General features: G+C 34.5%; 1 protein-coding gene across 1 annotated transcript; it reads left to right on the top strand.

Moving 5' to 3' along the window:
- Positions 1-7666: 7666 nt before the first annotated feature.
- BO85DRAFT_458525 (uncharacterized protein) lies at positions 7667-8758 on the top strand (the record flags this gene model as incomplete). The annotated part of the gene is made up of 4 exons (XM_025661590.1): positions 7667-7690; positions 8008-8153; positions 8212-8438; positions 8547-8758. The coding sequence occupies 4 exons, from the start codon at positions 7667-7669 to the stop codon at positions 8756-8758; spliced, it is 609 nt and encodes a 202-aa protein (XP_025517330.1).
- Positions 8759-11241: the final 2483 nt, after the last annotated feature.

The following is an 11241-nucleotide window of genomic DNA, read 5'->3' as shown; positions in this document are numbered from 1 at the left end:
AAACCCTAAACCCTAAAAACCCTAAAACCCTAATGAAGATATCTCTGCAGATATAGTCTTTAATTATTATTTTATATTTTTTAATATCTTAGATCCTAATACAGACAATACTATATGATTTTCTTGAATCCTAGATAAAATTATACTGAATTCTTCTTAAATTCTTTTATAATATAATTTAATTAATAAGAGATATTACTTTTATTATCTTTTTAATTTTCTTTATCTTCATCCCGCTGTATCAGGCATGGTTTATTAATTTTTAATAAAGATTTTTTTAAAATATTAGATAATTTATTAAATCTCTTTTTACTAGGTCTAAGGCCTTCTAACTAAGTATTATATTTTTTATTTAAAGAACTAAACTTATTTTAAACTATATTAGAATATTTATTCTCTAGTACTGGTTTATTATTATTATTAATTTCTATAAACTAATTAAATTATTCAGATAGTTAGTAGATTTCTTATAGCTTTATTAATACTATTAACTTATCTATATTAATCTATTATTTTAACTAGTTCTAATATATCCTGTTTACTAGTACTAGTAGTTATTCTTATTATATAATTTATTATTCCTTATTATTTAATAATTTAGTTTCTATCCAGACTTCTGGTTATCTATTAATAATATTATAAACTCCTCTGGCCTAGTCTTTGTTAATAGCTTTTAGCTATTTTTAAGACTATTACTATTTTTATTTATAATTCTTTAACTGATGACCTGCCTTACTGCAGTTAAAATATAAATAATCTTTTTTATATTTTTTAAGCTTTTTTTTGGAGACTCTGTTTAATTAAATCTAGTATTATATTATATCTAGCTCTATTAATTTTAGTTTATAGAGATCTTTATATCCCAGGCTTCTAGACTGTACTGACTGTTTATTATTAACTTAGTAATTCTATTAATTATTTTATTAAAATATAGATTTACTAATTTATTAATCTTTCTTCTGTTTCATATTATACTTATATAATTTATTATTAATTTTAATTATTATTATAATCATTTATTGCAAGGTATCTAATTATTTTTATTAAATAAATTTTTCTTAAATCTCTATCTTAAGTCTTTTTTTAAATTATATAATATAAGTATTCTTATTCTAGTCCAGATAACTGATAACTTATAAAAACTCAGAGATATATTTAAATACTGATCCAGTTTACTTGAGTTACCATAGTTTTTATTCAGTATTATATATTATATTAATATTTCTAAATATTTATTCAAGATATTCTTTAAATTTAGTATAATTAATAAATATTTTCTTAATATTATCATCCTAATCCTCCACTGGTTTCTTTTAATATTTATAAATATATGGTTTAAACTAGTTAAATACTATTCCGGTCAGGTAGATGAACATAAAGAAGACCTTATTAATCTTATTTTTAAATTTTTCTTTATTTATATTAAGATATAAGTCTAATTAGATCAAGAAAGCCCTAAACTTTAATCTACTACTATTAAATAGTTCTGGTGGTCTGATCTTGACAGACTTAACTATTAAAAATAATCTTTAAATATCTAGTTCTATTATTTCAAGGTAATAATACTTTTTTATAATTAATTAACTATATTTATTAATTCCTGTATTATCAGGTTCTATTACTATTCTTCTTCTTAAATACTGGAATTCTATTACAGAATATATAATAAGCTTAAGATAATTAACATAATAGATATTTATATTAATAAATACTTGTACTGACTAGTACTTAATATATTAAATTCTAGAATTATTTTCTTGTTCCTATTAACTTAGTTTTATTAATATATATTCTATTAAACTGGATCAAGATAATATTAAACTAATAATTTATGTAAGATAACTAATCTTGAATAAAAAAAGAGAAGTAAGACTAGATAATATTATATAATTATCTGTAAATAAGTACAGACAAGTATTATATTACTAAGCTTTTAAAAATAGATTACTTAAAAATAATATGAATTAAGCACGAAGAACAGAATTAACTAAGTATATAAATAAGTATTCTTATATATCTTATTCTCTATATACCAAGTAGTATACCTTTCTATATACTGTATATTATATATTATATACCTGTCTGTGTACTATTCTATATATTCATAGTCATGTAATACATGGCTATTCTGGGTGTCATAAAAGTAATCTGGAATTCTCCTTGATAAGTATTACTGTTTGTCTGAGTACTGTCTTTACCAGCACTTTCTGCCTGACGAGTCCGCCTCACTAGTAGCTTAACTAGCAGGGGTCTGTAACAGCTACAGCCCTTATATTATAGAATCCTTAATAACAGTCAGGCCAGGAGTTTATCTGTTATATATATAAACTAATAAACAGACTATAGAGAAAAGAAAACCATATCAGAATACTTTAGATCCCTATTAATAAAGATAATAAATTACTGGACCTAACTAAGAAACAGGCCTGAGCCATAATCCATGAGGATATTATTCTATAAATACAGATTCCTAGAATAAAGTCAATAATGTTAAATCTCATATAATCTTAAGTAATTACTATAAAAGTCTTGCCAGAGAATATAGAAAGATATATTAAATAAATAAATACTATACTCTCAGGAAAGTATACCTGATAACTGTATGACAGATTATTATGGAAAGAAATAACTATACTGGCTCAATTCTAGACCGGCATGGCTAGATTAAATAGATATCTTTATCAGATTAATATTATATAGACAGACCAGTATGTATATAGACAAGCAAGAGAAACTGTAGAGCATTTTCTCTTCTGGTATTAGAAGTGGACCATACAATGAATCTTATTGCTACAATATACTTGAACTCAGCGGGGCAATCTCTCCCTCTGCCTGGGCAGGAAATTGTCTTCTAATAATCAGTAATAGATACTAAACTTGGAGACAGTATAAGTCTCAATACAATTTGCCATTACTACGGGCCGACTTGACACTATCTAATTATGTCAACCAAGATATTGACACCTTTCTCCTAATTAATCTATACTAACCACCCTGTATTACAGATAGTAGACACACTTCAACTGCTGAGGATAGGATGTTGAATACTTGAAGAAGTATCTTCAAGCTAGTCTACTAATAAATATACTAACTTACAGGGATTTCTATGATAGTGATAGCTGAGAGGATATATATTAAAAGGATCTATGTATAGGCTTAAAGGAGATACTGCAGATATATATTAGACTTCCTGTTGATAAATTAGTGATAGTTGCCCTTTTGGCTGAGCCGCCGGGCGTTAATGAATTATGTGTGTGTGTGTAACCCGAATAGGATCGACATAGTGCTGTAAAAAATCCACAAATAACTAAGCCCTGGCCTTCGGTGGTGTCAGGGTCGGCAATTTTTGTATTGAGACGGCTGCCCGTTTTCCTCGATGTGGGCTTTCCTTTTGACGCTGCCAGCGGACTAGAAGCTGTACATACTTGAGCCGATGATGGTGGGCATCCTCTGTTGTTTCCGCGAGCGCGGAGTAGTACAGAAGACGGATGAGCTCTGCCAGTTCAGAGAAATGATAATAGTGAGGCAGCTGGCTCTGTCTGTTGCTGCTTGCGGCTCCAGAAGTGCCCTTATATTATTGATTAAAAATTGCTGTATTGGTATTCCTGAAATGTTTCTTTTGGTTTTGCTCCTTGGCTTTGTCTCGGAGATATGTGAGTATGCTGTTCAGCTCTGAGTCTGCTTGTCTTTTCTGTTCACTGGCCTCTGTCCTTGCTGTATCCTTGATAGTGAGGCCCATTGCACGGATCCTGGCTGTGAGCCCCTGGGAAATCCTTCTCAAGCGCTGTATTTCCGGATTCTGGGATATCTTCTGAGACTATGCATCCGTGAGGCCGATTGGGGCGGTATGGTCTGCCAAAGTGTTGCTGAGTGAAGTTCCTGCTGTACAATTTCATTTGATGGTCGCTTGTGAAGTGCTGCTGCGGTGTCAAAGTCTACTATTTTATTGAGCTAATATTTGATAGTATTAGACTCATGATCTGCAACTTTATCATGAATAGATGATAGGGCTTGGTCTATTTATAAAGTATTTAGTAATAAGGATCAACATCCATGTTACTGGAAATATACTGTTAATTATATTGATTCTACCCTGGTAAAGCATTTTCTGTGTCAGATTACACGCCTGACCCACCCAAATTCTAAGTTATTTAAGGATGCGACTCCATGCCTACAACTTGAGTAGTTAATTATCAGATATTTAATAGTTCTCTGCAGTATGCTCGGGCTCCTGAAATATTGGAATATCTAATTTGTCTCTCTTTATTTTTATCTGATTATTTTTTTAGTGCGCAGGAATGGGTACAGTGTAGATTTCTGCCACATCTTTCAGTCATGATAAATATATCATTGTTGATAGCCAACGCCATCAGCTGACCTAATAGGTTGAATATCAGGTTTTTCTCATGTTTGATCACAAACCTCATCCTATATTTATATAAGTAGATGATTAATATAATCTGCTTTAGATCTAGTACTTACATGCTCGGCTTTCAGTTCTTATCTTTTATATAAAGTAGTGTTATGATAGCAGCAAGGATATAGTATTTACTAGAAATCAGATTACAGATAATATAGAATTCAATATATCTTTAAAAAATAGTATTAGTTTCTTTATTATCCTCAAGATACCTGTCATTTATAATACTAGATATATCTAAATTACAGTTAACATCACTCACAGTTTCCAGCTTGGAGTGGTGGCTGAAAATATTATTTAGATTAATTTCTTCTAACTTACTTATCTCAGTGTCTTTATCTATTATATAGCTAGAAATCTCAGAGAGTACCTTGTCTTCTGACTTATTAAAAAGCTCTTATATTTTATATAATTACTAGAATTCTTAAATCCAGAAATTTCCAAGGATTATCCATCAGGTTGAATGTTGACAGTATGTCTTATATTAAATAATAATACTACTTGGCAGATAAAAATGCTTGATAGATTAAGACCAGCTAAGATATATAATTATTACTTCTTATCAGCAAATACTAAATTGCAATAGGCCATATAAGTAACAAGAAAATATAAAAGATTATCTGATACTGCTATAGGCTTGGGCAGAGAGTAAGCTAGTACTAATAAAAAATTTTTCTATCTTCAGTTAAAGTCTGGAAAGACTTGCCTAATATTTTATATAACTAGCTTTTTATAGTACAGTCAGGTAATATGTTCCGCCTTAATAAGTTTAAGCCTTCAGTATTTATTAATAATTAGCTATCTTCAGTAGTTCTTAGAAGAGAAGATCTAAGTATAAGAGCCAGATACTCTTTATATAAGATTAACTAACTGTACTGAAAGGCTTTACTGACAGGATTTACTAAGTAATCTACTAATTAACAGTCTCTGGCACAGTACAAGAATATATAAACTGTATATATAAACAACAATCTATCAGCTACTATCTTATATCATATTAGTCGGGCATTTAATGCGAAAGATATATAAAGAGAGGAACCATATAATCAACTTAATTATAATTATAGAGCATAATAAATTATTTGAATATTACCATAATCTTAAGCAAACTCTTTCCTGGTAATTATCACACCATATATCTCTATCTAAACTTCTGGATATCCTCCACTTAAACATTATTAATCTTGAATATTCTCACCCATGCTCAATACACAGGAACAAAAAAAGCCTATAGACACCACCTCCCATAAATTAAATCAAGATCTATTTTAAAACAGATATAATAAGCATCCTTCAGTTCACGCGTCCAAGGTTCCTAAAAAGGTTAATTACAGAATCCAGGCTATGGAAGAGCATCAGACTTACCAAATAATAACAGAGTTTCTAAAAGCTCTTCAAGAAAGTTATCACCTCTTATCAGGATCAAAGTTATAAACCACCCCGCTTCAAGTACTCATCCAGGCAGTAGCCGTGCTCACCCCATGCCTAGTATACCCGGAAACCCTCTCTTTCTATAACCAGAACAAAGCAGTGTACAAAAGATATATAATTCATGTCACAGCTGCAGCACTCACCATATTCAATCATTTCTATATTAACAAGACTCACGCCTAGCACAGTGGTCTTGCTGATTTTATCATCAATTACCACTTTCTTAACCTGGGAGAATTACTTGGGCAGATCAAATAAATTCATGCTTAAGATATCCATAATAGTAGGAAGCCCACCTAAAGAACATGATTACTATTTCACAGCCATGTACATAACTTGTAACTCTCGTAAGGAAGTAAATAATAAAACAAATATAATAACAAGCTTACAGGAATTCTAAGGCAAGCATTCAGCAGCAAAAGTCTCAATCAATAAAGAGTTCTCTCCCAGAAAAATTATAAATTCCCTACATAATACAGACTATTAAAAAATAATAATTCTAGTTAAAGCAACAAGAAGACCATCACTGAAGTATACTTTAACAGCACAGTCTAGTTCTTCTAATAACATATAGAAAAGTCTCATCCTTATCTGAATAGCTAGTATTACTTCATTTTCACATTTTCTCTATCTTCTTTTTAAAATACTAACAAGTTTAACTAGTATACATGATAGCCGTTTACTCAGATAAAGAATATTACAGATCAGATAATCCGGCAGTGGAAGTAACCATCCCATTAAATAAGATCTGTAACTTACTGTCAGATTATACTTGTAATAAAGCTTCTTAGTAAAAAATACTGATCTTAAACTCTCAGGCTTCCTAGCTACTCATTGTCTCTTTAGCCTAGGCAGTGGCATCATATCAAACTCTAACTGAAACCTATTAAGGACAAGGTATTCACGATAGTGCTGGAGAGAAAAGAATCTGTCTTAATAAATATATAACACAGACAGTAGGAAGAAGCAAATCAATATAGCATGTTTCAAATAAGGCCTTGATTTAATTCACAACCCCGCTTGTATATCTCTGAAATTATTAGCCTTCTCTAGAACCATATCGACAGCTCACCCGCAGCGTACATAATTACAGATTCCAATGGTTTCCTTGTTTTAGTACAGCCCTTAATCCTTGCATATTATAACCAGAATCTTTCATATTCTTCTCTCTTACAGGCTAGCCACAATAGAACTAAATAGTAAATACCTATTTACTTCCAATATAAGCTTCCGGTGAGATACTATACCTCAAGTCCTAATTTAGCCAGTTTATACTTCATCTTGGTAGCTACTAAGCAACCAGAGTACTAGTCAAATCCAAATACTACAACTGCTTGCAAATAGCCAAATATAGAGGATATCATTAACAAGTACCGTACCTTCCCTGCAAGAAATACTACCTGTAGAGATGCAGTTTGTCCACAGACTTTAAGACATATAAAAAGCAACTGCGTCGTACCGCATCATAGCTCCTGCCGGCATGGAGCAGCCAATTAAAGAATAAGTAAAAATAGGCAATTAGTGGGATGACACATGTAGCCAGTCAGATCAGGATTACTTGCAATAACCGCTGAAAAAAAAAACACCTTCTATGCAAGAAAACACAGCTGGCTATCAACTTATTATAAACCAGAGAACATTAGAAGTTTTATTTTCTTCTTACTCTGACTACTCAGACAAGCTTCATACCCCAAATAAGCAGCCATATTATAGATTAAGATCAGATCCGGAGTCGGGATTTGTAGGGTGAGTGGGTACTATTCCATAGCCTTTCTAATCTTACTTTACCATTTCTATTAGCATATTCTGACGGTGATGGCTGATGCATGGCTACGTCATGTGAGACCTACATATACCATCACACCGGGCAAAGCATCATACCAGCAAGAGCCTGATAACTGAATTGATTCCTGGGCTCCCACACAGCAGCTCGCATTTGCTTGTTCATAAATAGCGGCAACAATAACCTTTTCTTTTGTTTTTTATAGGACCCACCTTCTCCTACCTGAATAGGTCCACGAACCCTTGATAGGGAAAAAAGGAAAAAAGAAAGGAAAGTCAGCAGTATCCAAATCCGCTGATACAGCTGTTGTACCTACGGAGCCGGTTTCTGTAAATGAACAAATTGTCAGGAAAATGAAAGACCTGGTCCTTAGGTTAGATACTACAATGGAATCTTATCTCATATAATTACTGACATTCAAATTGGTCAATTTCTCAATCCAAAGTACAGCAATTTATCTATCAAATGTGGCAATGAAATCTTTCCAGCCCATCAGAACATACTCTGTCCCCAATCAAAGTATTTTGAGATCACTTGTAGTAGCCAGTTCAAGGTGAGGCACTCCATTTCTTATCAGCCGTTATCATGAAGTTGACGCTAATAATTATAGGACAGCAACGGTGAGATCATCATTGAGGATAGCAATCCCACCAAAAAATAGTTCTGAATGCTCGCCCCAAACATGGACAGAAAATGACGAGTTCGATGCAGACACTGAACAATATTCAAAACCATCTCGAAAACCCAATACCACAAATTTGCAGAGCTGTCATGCCTTCTTTCACGCTCAAATTTACGCACAAGGTGATTATTTTCAGATCAACGAGCTTAAAAAGAAAGCAAAGGACTACTTTATGAAATCCTTCTTGGAACATCCTGACTAACATTCATTCAGCTCCTCCGTCATTGAAGTTTACAGCTCAACAGGAGAGCACGACCGTGGCCTAAGAGATCTTGTTGTCCAGCTCACGACCGATAATCTCAAGGCTTTGAGGAGTGGGGATGATCCTATATTCTGCAACAGTCTTTTGGCATCCGTTCCCAATTTCATGCTGGATATCTGTCTTTCGACCTTGGACAGGTGTGCTGAATATCAGAGGCAGCAAGCTAGAATCTGGGATTAATAGGAACTTGAATTCGAAGCGCGAAAATACATCAAATAATTTGCAGCTTCTCAGCTTTCTGTTTATTATGCTACTTTATCTGTTGGTACAGTGACAATGCAGGGCTTCAAGCACCAAAGCAGAGTAATAGTAATATTGACCTAGTAGACTTATTAAAAAGCATTCCTCATCAGAGCTTGTTCAAGCATTGTCTCATTAACAGAGACGGTGATTGACACCCTTTTCATAAATGAGCTAGTTTACCCGTAATAGCCCAAACAGAGAGAAACCTGCCAGTCATTTTACATAGGAGATTGATTACAATATTTGAACTGTAGTTATATTTTAAATCATTAGATTACACTCCATCCTATAGCTCAGGCATGGAAGGGATACAGATCTCGGCATGTGCTTCCACAAAAAAGCTGCAGTCACCTGTAGCACAATTAAAGAATCCTTTGCACTGCTTTTCCCTGCCACTTTCTCCCCACCTGCTTGGCTAATTACACAGACACCATGGATTCTTACCAGAGATGCCTATCGAATCAGCCCAGCTACAGAATGCTCCACACCTTCCACATGAATAATAACTCCGGCCACTGTGCCCGTTTTGGTTCCACAGTTTGACAACTTTAACGAAAGTCGGAACCCCACATATCTTGCATGAGGGGCTAATAACACTATAAGATAAAGTCGGTCCCGCCACACATGGTAGCAAGAGACCGACCGGGGCAGGATGCAGCTGAGGCGTTAGAACAAGTCTTGATGGCAATGATACAGGACCTTCCACTAAGGTAGGTTGACTTATGTTGACCAGACAGAAACTTTTGTAACAAATTATGTTTGAACAGGTCTCATCAGACAAGGTTATTTGATGGACTATCATATCATCAGCTTAGAGAGAAACAATGGCGCGGGGCCTGGTCCCTTACTTTTTCTCCTACCAAGATACCAATTTATGAGCTCCATGTTATAACACTGATTGAGCCAAGTTTTTGAAAGAGAGATGATATATAACAGAAGGTAGAGCACTGGGCATGACCTACTCGTGCTTTTAAATATTTAAATTTTGGTAGCCTTCACGGTCCGCAACTTCTGATCATGCAGCATCCAGACTCCACACTCACCATTCTGCCTTGTCAATGCCTCCGTATTTCTGAATCAATAATATCAATCCATGATAGACTGCCTTTCCCTTTCAATTAAACCTCAATGCACACGATTCACACCATTAGATTAGTATTACACGGATTATACAGGCTCAACTAAATATGCATTATCTTACAACATCCCGCCCTAAGCCTCATGACCATAGCTGACTTCACCTTCCTTCCTCCTTCGGGAAGTCCAAGCTCCCAGACATGTCATAGGCCTAGTACAGCTACACTTTCGTAATTCTGCACTCCAATTAATATTATAAGTCAGATGCACCCATTTAAATTATTAGATACCAACAAACTAGGATTACACGAGAGACACATAGACAAGGCTATATTTCACATCAGCTCAGACAACACTAATGGCTCGATAGGCTGCCGGACAGCTTTCAGTCTCTGGCAGCTGCCCACACCCAAGGAGAAAGCTTCATGAAATAGATACTCTCTCGCGGTTTCCATACCAGTCAGATCATGTAATTATCAATCTATTTTATCACATGTTTATGCATCGTTATTATAATGTATTGAGTGCAAAGTCTTTCTCTAGGCAAATTCTTTCAAGTAGGTCGCAAAAACGCATTAGACTCCTGACTGGCTATATCTTGGATATTTACCTAAGTCAAACTTACACTTTTGCGTCGTTTAGTTTGTTGGCCACTTTGGCCCTCCTTCAATTTCCATAATAGAGTCCACTGGGTCAGTTTGTAGCCAATGCTCTGTGTTAGTCTTGTAGGAGCATATCATCGTTCCTATCCACCTACTCTGGGACTCAATTGCTTAGTCATCATCTAGTCATTGTTGGAATCCTCGGATAACATAATCCACGTTCGCGCGGCCCACCCCTCTGGTACGATTACCCAATAGAATCAAAATGAAGCCTTTCAATCAAGACAAGATCATATATAAATACTAGATGTCTAATTACTAGGTGTTTTAGAGCACTGTGTACGTCTATGGTCAATACTGAAGTTATCTATACAGCGTAGAGACACGCATGAGGGGCTTTTTGGAGGTTGAGGGAGCTGCTCAACCTCAGCCTCAATCTCTGGAACTTGCTTATTTCCGAACCCCTTCTTGTTGTATAACTCTCTGAGCACCTTCAATGATGGTGCAAAAAGGATAAAAATAAAAATTAAGACAAGTACCGCCTCCTATCTGTACCATCTTGACTAGTAGCAGAAAAGCTGGTCTCAAAAGGGATACATCTCGGAATAATCTTATTCCAGGCCGGCTTGGTTATGCCGCGAGGTCCGCCAACGTGCAGCCCCTGAGAGCACCTGCACCGGAATGGGTGTGGTTTGTGCGACACCACCCACTGCGCTTCTGGGAACTACGCCTGCTCCAGCC

Source organism: Aspergillus piperis (genome assembly GCF_003184755.1).
Source record: "Aspergillus piperis CBS 112811 unplaced genomic scaffold BO85scaffold_6, whole genome shotgun sequence".
NCBI lineage: Eukaryota > Fungi > Ascomycota > Eurotiomycetes > Eurotiales > Aspergillaceae > Aspergillus > Aspergillus piperis.
The sequence above is the reverse complement of the archived record's forward strand: the minus strand, read 5'-3'. Positions and strand labels throughout refer to the sequence as shown.